This window comes from Anguilla anguilla, chromosome 5 (genome assembly GCF_013347855.1).
Source record: "Anguilla anguilla isolate fAngAng1 chromosome 5, fAngAng1.pri, whole genome shotgun sequence".
Classification (NCBI taxonomy): domain Eukaryota; kingdom Metazoa; phylum Chordata; class Actinopteri; order Anguilliformes; family Anguillidae; genus Anguilla; species Anguilla anguilla.
The window spans coordinates 47,166,448-47,185,905 of record NC_049205.1 but is presented as its reverse complement, the minus strand read 5'-3'; the positions used below and the strand labels follow the sequence as shown (position 1 = coordinate 47,185,905).

Genomic DNA, 19,458 nt, shown 5'->3' with positions numbered 1-19,458 from the left:
GATATTTGAATGAAAAGCATAAACCCATTGAAATAAGTAATTTTACTGTTTCTTACAGATTTAAAAGTATCATTTACAGAATACATCTTGAGATCTATACATTTAACTGCTCCGTATCGCTGAATTGTACCAAATACAATGTTGCAAATATTTTTCAATTATCAAAGTTAAGTAGCCCCAGATACTTGTGTAGTACCACTGTTCTCCAAATGATGTTTATAAGAGTTCAAACTAAAAGTAAACCATAGAAACAAGACAGAAATATATTCTAACTCAATAAAAGCAGAAATCCAATATTAACCAGTGACAACAACTTAAAAATATATTTTTTAAAAATTTTAAAGCACAAAATAAGGTATCAAGTTTCCTTTCAGTGAAAAGGAATGTTTCACACTAGGAGAGGATGGAACCCAAAGTCTGGAGCCGAAGATGTGAGTGTTACACTGTAAGGTAGCCCTGCCACTAGCTGCCTATAATAACCAGATGGTCAGCTCCCATTCTTAAAGGGTCTCTCCACAATGTTGAATCTCATAGTGTTCTGATTCTGTGGCTCAAAATAATATATACATATATCTATATAAAGGAGTGTAGCTGAAGACAGAATGTCTATAGCTAGCTTAGCAGGAAACAGCAGAATCCTCTTTCTTTGTTATCAACCTGGATAAAGTACAGTAGGAAAGCTATCTGTCTGGTTTGTACAGAATATTGGTGGTTCGATTCAGTCATTTTTGTCCTGTCTGTGTTTTAGGAAGAAGTGGGGGCTGTTAACACAGCGGTAGCTGAGAATTTGGGGTATCAGGCCATACAGGGTGTTGACTATCAGGAAGAGGGTTTTGCTGGCTTCTGGGACTCTGTAGGTGAAGGGTGTCCTGGTGTGTAGGGAGGCACCGATGTGTGAGAACTGGGCCTACGGAAGAGAGGAAATGCCTTACAAGATTCAGAATGTCTCTACATTGATCCTTCCAGCAGCCATGCCAGTCTACTGCGGCCTTCTTGTGTCAAAAAGCTGAAGCTGAGCAAGGGTGCTTAGAACTTGGATAGAAGAGCTCAGTGAAAAGTCGGTTTGCTGTTGGAAGTGGTGCTGATGGGCCAGCAATGGGCAGTCTTCCCTCTGCTTCAAGTAATATCCAATGTGCCAGTGCAGGGATGTTCTTTTTATTAAGACGTAAAACTATGGTCCCGACTCAGTGTGATCATTAAAGAACCCGTGTAACTTTTTGAAAGAGCTGGGGTGTTAACTATACTGTACTTCCACTACTGTACCCTGCCCCAGACAGTATTCTCTACCCACATTGATTTCCCAGGTTTTTACTGCAAAACAGAATTAAGCTCTCAATTGGTCTATCTGGACAGATGAAAGTTAATATTACTAAAATTGCTATTATCCATTACAATCATATTAACCATAGCGTAGCGTATAATTGGAATAATGGCTCTAACAATTGTTATTACTCCTTCTTTATCTGGTATATTTCCCTATCTATGACAACATAAAAGGATTTCTGTCATACAGCCACACAATCTATTTATACATATTTTATTCACATGATCTTTTTCAATGTACACAGTGGAATCTGTGTGGCCTGGGACTTTGTTACTGTACTCTGTTTTAAACTCACTGAGTCAATAAAGGAAACTGTCAATAGCAACCCATCCAGCTGGAGACTATGGGGCCATGGTCTTATTTATAGCTTGAGCAGCTGGCATTTAAAGAATAGCACCACTGCTACATGTCGAAAGAAGGCCCCTGCTTTTGTCTCCCACACTGAATTCCATTACATCTTAAATTTAGGGGTTGAGAAGCACAGATTGGCTCAGGGATGGACACAGATTAATTTGGAAACTTGAGTCTTGTGATGATGGTAAGGGCATTGGTCAAAAGGGTTTTGTTTGTCAGCTTTCAGTCAACCCGAGATCATAATCTTTGGTTTCTCGTTATATCTTGTTGATATTCAATAGATATTTCATTTCTACCTCTAGCCAGAAGAACTATGCTACAAGTTCATAATTTTGAAACATGTCACCAAAACATGACTGCTGGAGTCATTTGTACCAATTGGTAACAGCAATTATTGAATTGAAGGTAAATGTGGTTCACCACAATCCTGCAACTTGTCAGTATTGTGATACATTAAACCCAGGACTCCTTGTGCCAGAGTCACAATCCTCATTGACTGGATAAATATATCTGCGTTCAGAACATTTGTTGTTTTTAAAATGCCTTTTGCTGCCTGTCCATCAGTTGCCACAGGAATAATCACCATTCACCATTTTGAGCAATATGGCATGGAAAAAACTGTACTATATACCTATGCACAGTACCTTTCTCAAGGTGTGGTGTGTCCATTTTCTTAAATGAACCACATGGAGTGTCCTATACTTTTAAAAAATAAATTATAGTAAATAAAGTGAACAAATATATATTTAATATTATATATATATATATATATATATATATATATATATAGACTCACTTGTGCTACTGCTCCGGAGTGTACCAGTGTCAGGTCAGGAATCCAGTCACAGCCTGGGACAACCAGTCCATAGAGCATTATCGTGTAGTACGGCACAGAGTAAAACATGTTTGCCAACATCTGCACCAGGGAAAGAATACATACAGTACATGCAAGTTACTCCATCAGTGTAACGTCCTGATTCACAGATTTTTTTTCAAAGACAGGAGATCCCAAAACAGGCCTTTTCTCATCTCACCTGGATTTTTGGATAGGCCGAAGGGTCTTTCAGGTAAGGCTCACAGCGCTGGACGTACTCCTGACACCACTGGGTTGGACAGTCCAGTGCAACCTGAGACAGAAGTGTCACAATCTTCGCTCCCTTGGTACCTCACTCATGCTGAACTAAGGAATGCGCTACACACGTGGTGGCATTTCAGATCTCACTTCATGTTCAGTGACTGTTTACAGGCGGAGGTCCCATGGGCTATGATTACAGTGCATTACTATAGTGACAAGGCATCATAAACAGGTGGTCCTCTGTGCAGTGCCCTTCCTTCATTCCAAACTCATGCCTTTTAGATCAGCTGCATCGCTATTATCTCCATTCAACTCTATCAATGCGACAGCAGGCGTTCTGTCTGTTAAAGTGCCACAACAGCAGTATATTTTACTATGAGTGGCACACACAGAAGACAAATTTCTCTCTTACTGTGTAAAAAATTGTTTTTTTCCCTTCTGGAATTGCCAATTTCACTCCTCTTATTGTTTCACCACTGACACCCATGCAAGGAGCTCTGTAGTGGAAGGCATCTGCCAATAAAGTTTTGGTGATCACTATTTCTATTTATCACTTTATAAACCATAGTACTACAGGACAAGTAAGGCTGTTTTGAGTAGGTATACATCTCCCCAATAACAAATAGTAGCCATCTGCTGCATTACTGGAAGGAACTAATGCAGCAGTAACTCTAAAAACTCCGGCCTACTTATACCCACCCAGCACTAGTGGGCCTATTGCCTCCTGTCACAGAGGATTCCAGGTCAAAGATGACTAACAGCATAGCCAAAGCGCAATCCTGCAACAGTAGTTTCTCAACTGAATCACTCAGCAGTCCATTAACAATATTTCTGGGCAGACATTAAAGCAATACATGCATTGAAGACCATATGAGTGTAATGCTGTCTTACTGTAAGCTCTTAACTGCATTTGTGAAATCGGTGTTATATAGGGAGCCCACTTATTGGTCTTACCAAACCTCTGAAGATGCAGAAAGCACTGGCAAGGATGAGGTAGATGGCAAAGATGAAATCCAGCGGTCTTTGCATCAGACTCTGCTTATGGACTTCCTGGATGCTCTACACAAATGAACATAGTTGACGGATAAATTCCTGTGTACGTATTTTCTCTATTCCAGTTCACACAGCATTTTCATTTCTGTATGTGTAATTCATGCAACCGTATTCGACAATGAAATTAGAGTTCATCTGGAGGTCCCAGTAATGAGACTGAAATGGTAACTCTCCCCAGAGCTTGTCTGCATAAAGGTCATTCACTAGGCAAGGCTGCTGGGTGATTTTTTTTTTCCCACACGCAAAAATGTATCTCCTTGGCAGAGATGCTACAGTTGTCGTCTGGATGATTCTCTTTATACCACTATATTTATACATAAAACATGTTGTTGGCATTTTTCCCAGAATAAGTGCTTAGGCAGAAAAATAATTTCGCAAACACCCTAACCAGATTTTGGAACAAACCACAGATTCATCCATTCCTCGGTAGATAGTCCTTGCACATACGCCCAGACTGGGTCCCTCACCGTGGACAGTGCTTCCTGTGTGGGTGGCTGGCTGAAGACACGAAAACATGCCCACACGGAGATCAGGATGTACAATGAGTGTACAAAGAACAGGGGGCTCAGCTGGGTCCCATACTTTCCTGTAAGGAGGGAGTATATGGTCAGCTGCCATAGGCTACAAGGGCTTTGCTGGGTCACAGGCTAGATTAAGGTGAATATTCTAGCCATAACATCATGCTTTGGTGTTTTTAAATGTTATTCGTTTTCTTACCAACAACATTGCCAGGAATGTAGACTATTATGCGCATTAGGAAGGATCCCACCCAGTAGAGGCCAATAGCTCTGTAACTTGCCCTTTCAAGAAACAAGACACTTGTTTAATAACATAGTTGATTCAGCTTCTGTATTTGGAGTATTGGATAGCCACGCAGCAATGTATTTACACTGGCGTCTCTAAACTATGTTAGCAATTTTGACTCAGTACTTGACCTCACGGCTTTTTGTTTGTTTTTATTTAAAAGAATCAGTTAACAACTGACAATCAGCACAGAAAAAATAGGAGTGGAAAACGTGAATCGTGTCTGTTCAGTGGTACTTATATGGTCAAGACTCAGCAGTTCATAGAAGACAAAATTTCAGCTGTCTAGACTTTGATGCAGATTCACATGTATGCCTCTTTGCATTCAATTACTCTCATTCCTAAGCCAAGACAGCTCATGGAGGTCTTCATGATGTTCTATTTGTGAGTCAGTTAGAGGTAATTATACACCTTCTGGGCAAGGATGCCTGTCCATTGAACATCTATTGATCCAGTTTCTCTTTATAGTAAAGTGGCAAGCAAAGAGAAAATTTTGGTAAGAAGATGAACCAACTGAAACGCTAGACATTAACAGGGCCTGCATTGACATGGACTCTTGTAATTTGTTTTTGAAACGTAATGTAATGTGCAATTGTACTGTCAAATATGAGGTCTAGACATATCACACAGGCTCTCACTGGCAGCTTTCTGGTAAACAGTAAATGCAAACACAGACATACCCCCAGGTTATTGCTGCAACCATCAGCAAGTACATGAGATAATGTGCACAGCCATCCCAGTAGGAAATCATATGTCCGTGTGCTGTGTTGATGTAAGGGTCTGCCTGGAACATGCATGTGAAATATTAACAACAGGGCATCATACTGCAGCATTACACTGCAGCCTGAGACTTGATTGTGTCATTTCAACCTACAGTTTTCATAGACAGTTTTGCAGATGTATGTAACATATAAAGTCTAAAGTCCTCATGATATTTAAAAATGACTTAAATCTATGATTAACAGTACATACCTCTTTTAAGTAAAAGGTCATAAATCCATCTATGATACCATCTTGCTCAAGTCCTATGATGAGGTTCACCACACTAAAGAATGCATATATTGCGTAAACTGGGGACAAAAGGCAAAATAACAACAAACACATGTTTATTTCACTTCTCTGTCACATCTTAGATGGCACTCTGCTTTAAAAGCTTTTATGGGGGAAATGGCAAAACCTTTCACAAGAATGACATAGAATATGAAATGTCACACACATGTATGAGCAGAAATCACTTAAAGGAAAATATAATACTAAAAAAGAATCTTTTGAATTTACACTTTAGTAAAGGTAATTTGAAGGATTTGTTTATTACCCCCAAAAACACTGGTAAAAATGTATTTTTATGGGTGCGTCCCCAGGGTAACTCGTCAAACCTAACTATCCTCACCAAATTATTATTATTTTTTTTTTTTTTCAGATTAATGGCATTTATTTTCAATTTAGCTTAAATTCTGTCTTTCATTTCTCAGATTCACTCTAAATACAGACGATGTATTTAGATTTGTATCCCAAGTGCGATGTTTCACAAGCTTCCACGTGATTCCCTGTTCAGAAATACAACACACTAATGGTGTAGCACGCAGCTGTCAATAAAGGGTAGTAGTCTGTCTGTCATAACATTAGTGTTCAATCATTAATATGACAAAAAGAACTCCACAACACAAACTTTTTTTAAGAAAAGCCATGAAAAGGGGAATTGCACAAACTTTCTACAAAGCCATCATGTGAAAGAATTACATCTCGGGAAAAATCATCCCGTTCATAACTTGAAGAAAAGTAGCTATAATGCACCACTAGGAATAGTTATTAAACAGTTGAGGACACATAATTCAATAGCCATGTTTTTTTAACAGGATGACAAGCCCGCGATAAGAAATATGACATCCTCCGTCAGCAACAGAATCAAGTCCGTCTGGTGCTAATCTTTACACCTAGAATACAAAACCACATGCTCGTCGTTGTGAAAATCAAAATGACTTACCATAGAAAAGAGGATCTTTAGGTAGCTTTTTCCTTAACAAAATGCGAGCCGACGTTGCGATGACAAGTAAAATTAACGCCCCTGCCACAACAAGTGCTTCGGTGCTAGAAAACAGACAATCTTCCATGAAATGACATACTGTAAGGAGAACGTGTAGTAGGATACGTGTATTAGCTGCGTTACAACCGAATCGATTGAACCGATATTGGGCTAATGACATCCAGTGAAATGAAACATTATAGACTATCTTGATTGTTAAAATGGTAGGCTATATGTTACTTCTAGTATGCGTATGCCATTAGCCTACAATATTCTAAAACTTGTACCTAGCACGGGCTATACAAACCGAGTAAATTGTTTGAGATAAATCTAAATAAGAACAATTGCTGCTCACCTGTTTGCATAAACTAAAAAGTTAAAGATGTATGAGATGGGTATTGACAGCATGGACAATACAAAAACTCCGGTTCCAGCTGACGCGTTCATCACTGTCTTTCGTGTTGCTCCCATTGCCTATCTCATTCGGACATTTCCGTGAAAGACACCGGTGTTCAAACCGTGAAAACGTTTTCGTCCCGTGCACATTGAGGCGGGGTAGAGATCAGAGGAACACTGATTATTACCAATCAAGTGTTTGTGTCCAGTGTTTAGCCTCCCAATAGCGCTCGAGTTAGGTCTGGCATGCGTGCCCTCTGCTATACTAGAAAAGGTTATCGCTGTCCAGCTTGGTCAGTACTGTGTGACATCTGAGTCTTCACATTCCTGAACATGATTCTAATACAGAGAGGTATAAATTTAGCCCTGTCAGAACCAACAAAAACACGACGTCAAACATCTGAATGCTAACAACCCGGATCGCAAATAATTTCTAGCAAGCGCCTATAATTAGGCTAAACACGCTGTTGATTCTGTCATTGTATTCGACCTACTGTTCCTTTAAAATGTTTTACTACTTAAATATAGGCTATCATATGTTTAGGGTATTCTAGGCTATAACTGATCTCATTCATTCATTCATTCAAATTGTATTATCGCTTGTTTGTCACACTTCGGATCTTTCGATAAAATGTCATATTATGCAAAGGCAAACAGAGTAAACATATTTTCAAAATGATTATTTCATTTGTTTAATTAAAAAATTTATCAAACACCCATATGAAAAAGTAATCCCCCCCCCCCCCCCCTAGTTGCTCAATCATCTAAATAACCTAATTTAATTGATAATCAGCTTCAGCTGATTGAACACAGCCAGGCTTGATTGCAACCAGTCCTGTTGAACCTAAACCTCACTCATATTGAACCTTACCATCAGAGTGAAATAGTCGCCACAAAGTTTCTACAAGCAAAATAATGCCACAATCAAAGGAAACGCCCAAAATTCTGAGAAGTTGTTAAAATGAATCAGTCTGAAAAGGGTTACAAAGCCATTTCTAAGGCTCCGAGACTCCACAAAACCACTGTGAGAGCCATTACCTCCGAATGGAGAACCATTTCAACAGCGGCGAATCTTCCCATGAGTGGCCAGCCAGCCAAAATTTCTCCAAGGACACAGCAACTCATCCAGAAGTCACAAAAGATCCCAGAAGGACATTCAAAGAACTGCAGACCTCTCTGGCCTCAGCTAAGGTCAGTGTTCATGAGAAAGAGGCTGTGGAAAAATGTGATTCGTGGGAGAGTAGCAAGCCGGAAACCACTGCTAACCAAGAGAAACATCAGTGCTTGTTTCACATTTGCAAAAAAAATGTTTCATGGACAGACGAGTCAAAAGTGGAACTTTTTGGACGACATGGGTCCCATTATGTCTGGCATAAAGCAAATACAGCATGTCACAGTAAGAACATCATACCAACAGTCAAACATGGTGGTCGCAGTGTGATGGTGTAAGCTGCCTCAAGACCTGGACAACTTCTCATTTTTGAAGTAACCATGAAATTTGCTCTGTACCAGAACATTCTGAAGGAGAATGTCCAGTCATCTGTCCGTGTCTTGAAGCTGAAGCGTAATTGGGTTATGCAGCAAGACAATGATCCAAAACACAAAAGCAAGTCCACATCTGAATGGCTGAAAAGACTGAAAAGTTTTGGAGTGGCCTAGTCAAAGTCTTGAGTTGAACCCAATAGAGATGTTGTGGCAAGACCTCATATGAGCAGTTCATGCTTGAAACCTACCAATTTATCTGAATTAACACAGTTCTGCAAGGAAAGGGCTAAAATTCCTCCACATCGATGTGAAAGACTGATATCAAATTACAGAAAGCATTTGGTTGCAGTAGTTGCTGCTAAAGGCAGTGCAGCCAGTTTATTAAGTTGAAAGGGGGCAATTACTTTTTTACATGGGTGAGATGGGTGTTTGATACTTTTTTGTCTAATATTATATTTTGTATAAAGTTCTGAAGCCATTCAGTGGGACAAATATGCAATAATAGAGGAAATCAGGAATGGGCAAATACTTTTATCATAGCATTGCATATCTGATTTTTTTTTTCCATCTAAGTTGGTTCTGGATAGAAAATTCTAACATAATTGAATTATTTTATTAAAATGATCAAACATACAGTACATTGATTAGAACCTGGAGGGTGGGGTGGACCCCCTTTTTTAAATAAATACTGCCTTTCCTTGTGGCTTGGTCGTTTGGTCAGCAGTTATGGCAAGAACAATATTGTCTTTAGTCACAATACTTGGTTTGTGTCTGTTACATGTAAACACCATATAGCTAAAAGCATGCAAATATGCGAAAACTCACCTGGAGCCTATGTTATTTTCATAAATTTCACAAAATGTATAAGATGCTGAACTGTGGTTATAGAGACGGTGGATCTTGACAGAAAACAAAAATTAGCCAAGTGGAGTGCATCTGAACTGCCAGGTGTCATTAGATATAGCTAAGAGCATAGTGTGGCGGGCCTACCGTGGGTTGGGAATTTGTTAAAATAACCAGGAGCCACAGTAGATACATACATTAGCTGCCACAATTATCAAACTGAATATGCAAGAGAGGACCCACCTTAAATTTGTTCTGTTTAGACTTCCTATGGCAAACCCTTTTAACATTTAATAGCTTTGCTTGACTATCCATAATCACATTTTAGATATACAAATGCATTTTAAGTAGTCATAATTACAGTGTGACCAGTCAGAATGATAATTCAAAATATCTACAATTATAAACCTACTAGTAAAATTGATAATTCAAGATATCTGACTAGTCAAAATACCTTTTAAGATATCTATAATGGCACCACAGACATCGTCATTCGACTTGTCACACATTCTAAAATCTGTCAATTGAAATTCTTTCAAACACGAAACGTAAGCCAGAGCTGTTGAATAGAAACATTAGCAAAAAAAAAGTGCCGCTCAGAGAACTATAAAAATGGCCAAAACAATGTGCGCTGCCATTGGCACACGCTCTTGTTTATCAGTATTGCACGCCAAGACTTCAGGGAGACTGCTTCGGCATTGGAAATAATTTACACTGCTTAGTGAGATGAGATTTTGAATATTAGTTACATTATGGCTGTTTTAACACTAAGTTATCTTGAAAAAGCATTTACGAACAGGGTCTCCTGCAGTTCAGTGTAATGAATTTAAATCATGTGTATTTTAAGCTTTCAGTTGTCCAGGGAATTTCATGCTTGCCTCGAGATGAATGTGGCAGTTTGTAGGTAATAATTTTAAGAACAGTGTTCTTAAAACACACTAATGGAAAATGGCACACCCTAAATTGATACACCCAGTAATGGAATGAAGTCCAGCATGTTGAGAGTCGCTGGAAGTTGGAACCATTGCGTTGGAAGAGTGCACTTCATTCCAGGTCAGGAGCTGGCAGACTGCAAGCACCCATACTCAAAAAAACTCTTGCACGATCAGGCAGTAACACCCTGCCATCTACTTTCATTGATCATGCTACAGCTAATTAAATAGCTGGCCTGAGCGGTTAGCAGTGACACAGTCAGCATTAAATAGAAACTGATAAAAAATCATCTAGTGGCATATGCATGGAGCTCAATTAGTCTGTGCCAAATGTTGGTTCTGCTACATTTATTGTAGCTTTCGAGGGGAAAGACAACATTTTTCTTCTGGAGATATGGGAGATGACCATCACATTTCATGCAAGTCTTTGAATAGGATATAATGCAGAAACTATATAAATACTGTGGGAAATTTGATTACATTAGTCTCCGCTTTAGCCACAATGATTTACTAACTGAACTGTATGTGCACTGACTAATATTACTAATATAACATGTGGATAGGCAGACATTGGTATGGCACATTAGAATAAACATCCTTTCTAGGAAAAAAATTAAGGCACAGCTATGTTTGTTGAATCCCTGTACTAATTTCCTGTTTGTGCGGGTCCGAGTTTAAACACGTTCTCAGTAAACAGACTGCTTACCACTAACATTATTAGCTACCACCCAAAAACCTAATAAATTGCAGAACAGATGGCTCAAGCTCAAATCAATGATACAAGACAAGAACAGAAGTGGATTAGATAATGACATTGTAGCAACACTAGATGCAGATGCTGTTTAATATGTCCTGAACCATCTCTGTTGGAAGTGAGCAGACCCTGCCAAGTGCATTGCTATGGGGTGCTGTTTGTAAAAAGTTGTACACTCTGATACACTGCTAAAAAAAAGGACTTCAATTTTGAAATGTCACTCCTTTAAACATTTGGTGTAAAGATAGCTTTTTCAAGAGTAATGTTTTAAATTAATGCATGATTTAAAAATTCTACATTATACATGGATATAAATGGTAAATATAAATGTAAATATTACATGTATAATGTAACATGTAAATGTTAAATGTAAATGTTAAATGTAAAAACTAAAGCTGTGTTCGGAATGGTTCACTCATTCACTTCCTTCCTTTATACTACATAGGGAAATCTACATAGAGCACTACAAAGGGATCCCGTGGTGAAAAGAGGAGACTCTTTCAGACACTACCGGTTCTGAGCATGTTACTTAGCCATGCGCGAAGCTTGTATCAGGGGCTTGGTGAGCAAGCATGCAAGAAACAGTAATAATTTCTCTCATAATGTTTAAAAATGTGACATTTCAAAATTGTAGTGCATTTTTTTACACTTGGCTATACTAAATGTGGAAAAATTGAGCAGGGTTTCAGAGCGTGCAACCTTTTACAAACAGCACCGCATTCATTGCAAGGTCAACCCAGGTTAGCATTGCATTGCCAGCTGACATCTGCTGACATGCTGGACTGTTACTGGGCATAATAGACATTGATTTGATTGGATGTGATTTGGTATTGTATTACTTTTTCCTACTCAGTATATTTTACTACTACTTGTTTTGTACAGGTGTCATGCGTGTGCTGTAAATCTTTGAGGTAAATGGCCGGATTTTAATTTACTGCGCTCTCAAGTTCTTACGGAAAACAGTTCTTATGGTTCTATCACAAAATTTGAATGTATTTGAAGCATTTATTAACAACTCAGGTGTTTCACCCTCACCTTAACATTAACTGTATGCATAATGGTATGGTTATTATTTACTTTGTTTTTACCATGCTTTTTTGGTAGAACATGTTTCAATTAGGCATGTCTGGAGCAATATTCCCTAGCTTTTATAGTATTATAAATGCCTCCCCAGATACTCTCATTCCCTATTTTTACTTTTTACATAATTCAGTCTTACAATGGCTCCAGTTGAAAACTGTTATTCTCATTAATTTATGTATTCCTTCAACCCCACCTACAGCCATTCCTTTCCTGGTGTGCATATAGCATTGACATTTTTTATAATGGGGAGAAGAAGAATGGTTGTTTCTGGCTAGGGATTCCTTCTTATGTTTTACGCCTCAAACAAGAAAAGCTTTTCCTCCAGGGTAGAAGTGATGGTCAGCCATTACAGGATCATTACATATCATATAAAAGTTCAGGCTGTGCTTGTGGACTATTTGATATTCAGCCTGCCTCATCTAGCATTGAAAATTAAGGGTAATTATCTCCCAGTTCAGTCATACGGTCTGAACCTTTCTGTGTGTCACTACACGCTACCATTTCCCCCTAATCCTGCAATCAATTAGCATTCACAGCAGGGGCTCCTCTCAACTGAGTGCTGTGATCTGCAACATGTTTTATATTTCATTATTAACCTTTCATAATTATGTGTTACAAAGTACTTAAATGACATTTATGAGCCAAATTACTGCACACAGTATAAAGGGGACGTAGTCTCACTTTATGGACTTGGTGTATTATGGTAATCATGCAGTATTTGTTTGGGGTGGGCATTGAAGGTTTTATGTACATAATATGTGGGTGGGTTTTGAGTTTGACATGACATCTATGCAGTCATATTTTAAGAGGCCAGTACTTGGCACCGGTAAAAAAAATATGAAGACAGTAAGAAGCAATGCCCCTCCAGGAAAGTATCCCTATCTAAGATGTGTCTCTCAGTCATGTAGCTGTGGTGCACAGTGCTGTAATTGAAATGGGGTATGGATGGAATTCATGGCAATAGATGGAAATTAATTCTAAGAGAAAATGCCTTAAAGTTGTAGTTTTAGTTCTTAGTTCATCCACTAGAGGGAACATGAGTGCCACTGCTGAATATATGGTGACGTAAGTTTAAAAAATCTCTTTAAAAAACACAAGATCTGTGCCACACAGCTGATGTGGGTATTGAAGGATTTTGGTGAGGACTGTATACAGACATGTATATATGCTCATTTGAAATGTTTGTAGTTGTTAGGGAAGTACAGAAGTTTAGTATTTGGGGTGAACAACAAATTGGCTAAGTTAATATAAATTAAATATTGACTATATAGTTCAGCAAGAAAATCTGATTTCTCCCAATATTTTCACAGTTCAATACTAGTGCTTGTAAAAAATCCCAAATAACTAGATTCCCCAAATGTTAGTATCTAAATTCATTTGCAGAGTATTATTCTGTCAAAGATGAGAAATTGAGAACCAAATAGTTTAGTCCATAGTAGGTGGACCAGTATCCCCACAGTGTTTCTTTAGCTTTCTTTAGTTTCTTTAGTATGTTCTGTGAGCTCTATGATTAAATTGAGAACATTTTCCCTATTGGCTGTCTTCTGCATATTATGTCAGACTCAGCATTAATATAACTTGTTTTCTCAAAGCAATAAGCCGTAATCACATTTTGAATTAAATGCTGAATCATCAAGTTAGCACTTCACCCTCATTCTAATCAACCTGTGATATCAGGTCTGGTTGTGTTTATTTGACTACAGAGCAGTAGCCAAATAAAAGAAGGAAACTAGCTACAGAGGATGGGAAAAGCTACCGACCTAGCATTACTCTGTGTCAAGAACTAAGTCACTCATGTTACCAGTATAAGTATTGTTTCCAAATCTTTTATTTAGCCACCTTTCTGTCCAAGCAACTTTTCCTTTGTTTGGTTAACAAATTAGTTCAAATTTTCCTCCGAGAAGGAGGATTACGGCACAATTTACTTCTTCAGTATAGTGATGAGATTAATGGTAAAATAAAGTTGAATTTTTATGATATTTGGATTGTTCTGCATTCTGAGGGAGGTCAGCAAATAGATGGGCTTGCAAACACTACACAGTAAAAACATCTCTTGTGCCTTACCTGCAGGCCACACTGACCAAGCTTAGTTTCCCAGGGCCCAGAACAGACTAACTGGTGAACTGAAGGTCAGACAACTGCTATAATACCACATAAAATAAAAATGACAAAAGATATCAAAAAAGCTTCTGTGCATTAGCAAAGCATTTAATGTATGAAACTGTATGCTAATTTTGTGGCTAGATTTGCTTTTTAAGCTGGCATGTGGGGAATATGCCATTTTGAGAAAAGGCTATTTTGTGACAATTGTGTAGATGGTAGAGGTAGTAAATAATAATCTAAAATAACTATTTATAAATAATATTGATGATAATTCATTGAACAATTCATGACATTAAAATAGTAATAGAAGCAAAATATCAAAATGTCCCAAAACCCAAAAACCCAAAATTGCCCTTAATCAGTGGTCTTCGATAGAACAAACTATACACGGAGTTCAGACAAGGATTTGCTCTTCTCTGGAGCAAGTGATGCCACCCACTCTTTCTTATCACTGCAGTCCACAAGTCAGGCTTGCTCAGACATGAATTGGAAGGAGAAGGACGATTCAAATGGCCTAATCGAGCAGCAGGGTCACAAGTGATGTTTCCGGCTGACTGAAACCCTCCTTTCCCAGTGCAGACACCAACTGTGTCAACCTGCGGGCTCACAGGCCACAGTAGCACTGGCACAATCTGGATTCCAAACCAGACCACTGGGCCCATCCATGTACTAGAACACTGCTTTAACCGAATGAGCCACCCAGCAACCCCATTGAAATGATCTAGTTTAGTTATGAGAATTAAGTTATTGGGAATTTTACTGTCTTTGCTATTCACAATTCATCACTAGTATGTGCTGAATGACTGTCAAACAGCAGTATTAAAGGGCCAGTTGCCTTTCATGCCCTTGGCCTTCCCCACCCCCTAATGTGGTTCCCCAACTTCCATTGGTTGCTCCCTACCTTAAAACACTTCTGAGCAGATGTGCTGTCAACAAGCCACAACAGAGCTGTGCATGACCTGTATGTCCACGGTTTAACCTGCAGTGTAAAAAAACCTCTTTATATAGCTTCTTAACATTTCCCCTCTACACACTGGACTTAACAGCCTCATTTGCTGGTAATATTTTCAGTTGTTGGGGGAGGAAATTGGAGGTTACCTCCATAGCTGTGTATTTGAAAGCAAGTGGTAATTTTAGGCTGCTTGAATGAGACACACTGATGATTCCATAATCCTAAACACTTCTGAAACCAACAGTGAAAGACCAGAGTCATCACAGTCATCTGAGAAGAAGTGCTAACTGCAGAAACTGACAGAAGCCAAAATGTCACTGCTAGGACAACAGTGACTGCTGCAAATAAATTTTCCACCAGCCTCCTTATTTACCAAAACCTCTCTGAAAAAAAAACAGACAGAATAAATCAATCTTAAACATCAATGCCAATACCGTATAGGCAGGGTTCATGAACTGAAAAAGATAAATGGAGAAAAGTTGTACTGCACTTTCAGTGAACTTCACCACTGCTGTGCACACTCCTACAGACACTGAGCACTCACGGTGTATGGACAGCTTTACTTTCCATAGTTTGCAAGAGCCCACGATGTGCTTAAACTGAAACACAAGGGCAGGGCATGGGGCAGTCTTGTCAGTACACTCCACCCACCTATTTGAGAGATAAGGACTCCTTCAATCCCTGTCCTTGTTAAACAGCTTCATGTGGGATAATTACAGTAATGCCGCATATTCACTGTACAGTCAGGTTAGATTGCCTCCTGGATCAGAAAGATTACATGCTTTGCTTGTACAATACATTTTTTCTTGCTGATTTTCTTTCAAGTTAAAAAAAAAGATAATTGTTCACTTTTTTAAAGTGAAAATACATTTTTAAGTTACGTCTGGTATGTTTGCGATTGATTACTGTCTGCACAACACTACTGTTGTCTCAAATAATACATCTTTCATGGGCGGGAGGAAAAAAACATCTCACAAAACACTGGTGTTAAATCCTTCTCAGGTCATTATGCATGAAAAACAAACAACTACTAACTGGATTTATGTGGAGGCTGATGCAGACCAGCTGGTCCTGATTACATAATCACCTTTGATGTTTTAATGACAGTAACCTTCGGGACTGTCAGTTGTGTAATTACCCTAATGAAGAATAGCGTGGTTGCTGCTTCTTCCCTGGGCTGTGTTGGTATATGATGCATTTATTAAAGAATCATTTGTGTGGTTATGCCCCATCTCCCCCTATCTCTGTGCCTTTAAAAAAATGGCTGAATTTGATTCTTTGAACTTCTTTACTTTATGTAAAAAATAACGTATTCACTTTTTTTACATAAAGTTTTATTTTTCATGGTTGACATCTTTCAACTTAAATTCCAGGTAGTGAAACAAATAAATATGACATGCACAGCATAAATAATAATGCACGATAATCCTGATCTAAAAATTTTACATCTTGCACATCACTAGATCTGTTTACCCTTATTTTGAAGATCGAGTGTTGTAAGTGAAAAGGTTTTCTGAACTGATGCTGAGGTCGATGAGGTTTTGATGAGATGGACATAATATGTCTTAGCTCACTGTAATGCCAGGCTGAATAAGTTTTGAAAGCAAACTTATTACAATGGAGTCCAATCCAGTAATGATCTAAGCCAGGGGTGGGCAATTCCAGGTCCTGGAGGGCCGGTCCGTATGCAGATTTTTGTTTCCACCAATTACCCAGGCTACATGAGCTAATTGGCTGTATACACCAAAATTGGTTCACTTGTACATTAGATCACAGATCTTCAACTGTCATTCATACACTTATCAATAAATGTAGCTAAAATGTCACAAATGTAAACAGTCTGAATTACATTTTAAATAATAACAATAATAATAATAATAATAATAATAATTATTATTATTATTATTATTATTATTGTTATTATTGTTATTGTTATTTTTATTATTATTATATATAACAAATGTAGTAGTAGTAGTAGAACTATTACAAGTAGTACCAGTAGTAATAGTAGTAGTGATCATAGTAGTAAGTAATAATTTTCTGTTTTACATTATATTTTCTCAATGATCCCCAAACAGGAATCCAGGTGAATTCTGAATGAGTCCACCAACCTTTCTGTAAAGTTCAGCAATTACCTTCCAATCAACTCCCTCAGTTCCATCTATTCCCAGATCAGCTAACACTCACAGGCTCTTATTTTTCCAAGGGAGAATATTCTTGTGTATTATAAGCAATATTCTTGACAAACACTTGCCTCAGGGAGAATGTATCGCTGTGGAGAGTAAAAATAGACGAGAATGGAGAGAACAACAAATACAAAACAGAACGCTTCCTACTCAGCACGGGCAACGTGGGTGCTGCAGATCGTCCTGGATGTTAAATGTTCTTATAAATGAAAAAATGAAAATGAGAGCTGTAGTAATTTGTCTCTTTCTTTATGTACAGACCCGTGCCTCTAAACAAGAGGGCAAATGTTCAGTTTTCCAGAAGATGGGCACATGTATGCACAAATGGTACGAAGCAACATTTTCATGCTCAACTTCCCCCCCGAGAGCGCACAATAGCTCACCCTGTGCTCTCCCCCCTACCCTTAACCAGATGTAGGTCGCTGTGTGCTGCAGGGGAGGTGGGGGTCGGCGGGAGAGAGATGGGCTCTGGGTTTCCATGTTGTGGCTGAGTACAGGCGACAGGGCCGCCAGCACATGTCTCCCTCCCTGTCACGTCTCATCTGCGGCTGAAACACAATATGAACTGTGACAGATGAACGTCCCAAGCACTAAGGGTACAACGAGGTACTGTACTCTCTGAACATTTTATTCTTAGAATTCCAACATGTTTAATCTCTCTTGCACAGATTTAATTTTACTTTAAAGGGGTAACATACAGCTGGACTTCATAACTTGAGCCACCTTTTCCCTTAAAAAAATCGGACAGTATAATATATGAAGACCAGGCATTCAAGTCGATGGACCACAGCTGCGATTTGACCAGAGATAAGCAGCTGTTTGGATATTTCTTTTCAGTTTCCTTGAGGACGCAGTTGTCTTAGAGAAAGCTCATTTAATCTGAATTGATAATGGTGATGACTGTAGCAGGCCTGCTGAGTTCCTGCGTCATTGCGATGCCCTTCTTCCTCCTCGTACATCTGATTCAGCTGGAGAAGAGCCACTGATGGGAACACTTAACCCTTCCCTTGCCCGAGCCCAGATTTCCTCCCCCTCTGCTCCCTTTGTTGGAATAAGTAAGTGTGGGCCATCCTTGGGAAAATAATACATGACACAAATCTATAGCAAATGAGCTCTGAATAAATTATCATTGTTGGAATGGAATGACACTAAAACCAGAGCACAAAATCATTACCTGTATATGTTTGACATTCTTAGGTGGAACACACTTGGTTTATACTAATATTTTTTATTGCACTCGGGTAATTGCAATGACTTGTCTTTATGTAACTGATACCTTAATTATTGAATAAACAGATGTGGATGAATGAATGAAAACAAAGGTATCAGTTTGTGAGTGAATTGTGCGTGTGTGTGTGTGTGTGCCCTGCGATAGATTGGCGGCCTGTCCAGGGTGTATTCCCGCCTCTCACCCAATGCACGCTGGGATAGGCTCCAGCTAGCTGGAGAATGTCAAAACTATTATCCAAGACAATGGATTTACCTTGATTCATCACCATAAGTCATGCATTAACACCATGCTTTTTCATGGACAGTAGACCTGCAGATTGCAGATTGCAAATAATGCTGCCCTGGTACTAAAGCAATCATGATTAATAGCTGGGCTTCTCAGATTTACAGAGATTTAAATATGTCTTCACAGCAATCTGCCACATAAAATTGCATTTGAACTACTTTCTCATTTGCACTTGCTAAGAAATGCAAATGATGCCAAGTACCCTCGATACAGACATGGCACATTACCAGACTAAGTACTGATGGATCCCTTCTTTTCAAAGTTTTGTTTAAAGAGCTTGAGAAGTGGTGTGGAAAAACTGTGGTGTCTTAACACTAACTGGGTTATTATTGCACAATCAATTGATGGATCTTTAATAGCATGGGGGGGGGGGGGGGGGGGGGGGGATCAACACTCATTAAAGAGCTCCATGTTATTTCTTTAGAAAAGTGAAAGCATCACCTAGAGCACTAACTTCACTGAATTAACAATTGCCATGGAAATAGAACAAAAACAGATGTTAAGTGAAAATCCAACTGTGCAGTGCATTTCATCAAATGTAAATTAATTGGAACAAGCCTTGGGTGTAATATAAA

The 19,458-nt window shown here is 38.7% G+C and overlaps 1 protein-coding gene across 3 annotated transcripts; it reads right to left on the bottom strand.

The window, feature by feature from the left end:
• Positions 1 to 27: 27 nt before the first annotated feature.
• Positions 28 to 8,179, bottom strand: LOC118227571 (transmembrane 6 superfamily member 1-like). Of its 3 annotated transcripts, none has more exons than XM_035418167.1 (10): positions 6,989 to 7,704; positions 6,595 to 6,698; positions 5,583 to 5,680; positions 5,291 to 5,394; positions 4,524 to 4,606; positions 4,274 to 4,392; positions 3,708 to 3,812; positions 2,713 to 2,805; positions 2,475 to 2,594; positions 28 to 907 (listed from the first exon to the last, which is right to left on the bottom strand). In XM_035418167.1, the coding sequence occupies exons 1-10, from the start codon at positions 7,102 to 7,104 to the stop codon at positions 719 to 721; spliced, it is 1,131 nt and encodes a 376-aa protein (XP_035274058.1). In that variant the 5' UTR covers positions 7,105 to 7,704; the 3' UTR covers positions 28 to 718. The 3 variants fall into 3 exon arrangements, with proteins under 3 accessions (XP_035274058.1, XP_035274059.1, XP_035274060.1); XM_035418168.1 differs by lacking the exon at positions 6,989 to 7,704 and adding an exon at positions 8,068 to 8,179 and having other exon boundaries at positions 557 to 907; XM_035418169.1 differs by lacking the exon at positions 6,989 to 7,704 and adding an exon at positions 8,068 to 8,179 and having other exon boundaries at positions 557 to 907; positions 5,583 to 5,655.
• Positions 8,180 to 19,458: the final 11,279 nt, after the last annotated feature.

What these genes read in the sequence shown, in the direction of transcription:
- LOC118227571 (XM_035418167.1), bottom strand. Translation starts at nt 7,104, where the DNA reads ATGGGAGCAACACGAAAGACAGTGATGAACGCGTCAGCTGGAACCGGA. An exon ending in TTTTTAGTTTATGCAAACAG is followed by an intron (nt 6,699 to 6,988) that starts GTGAGCAGCAAT and finishes TCTGTTTTCTAG; the next exon opens with CACCGAAGCACTTGTTGTGG. An exon ending in GTTGCAGCAATAACCTGGGG is followed by an intron (nt 4,607 to 5,290) that starts GTATGTCTGTGT and finishes GTTTCTTGAAAG; the next exon opens with GGCAAGTTACAGAGCTATTG.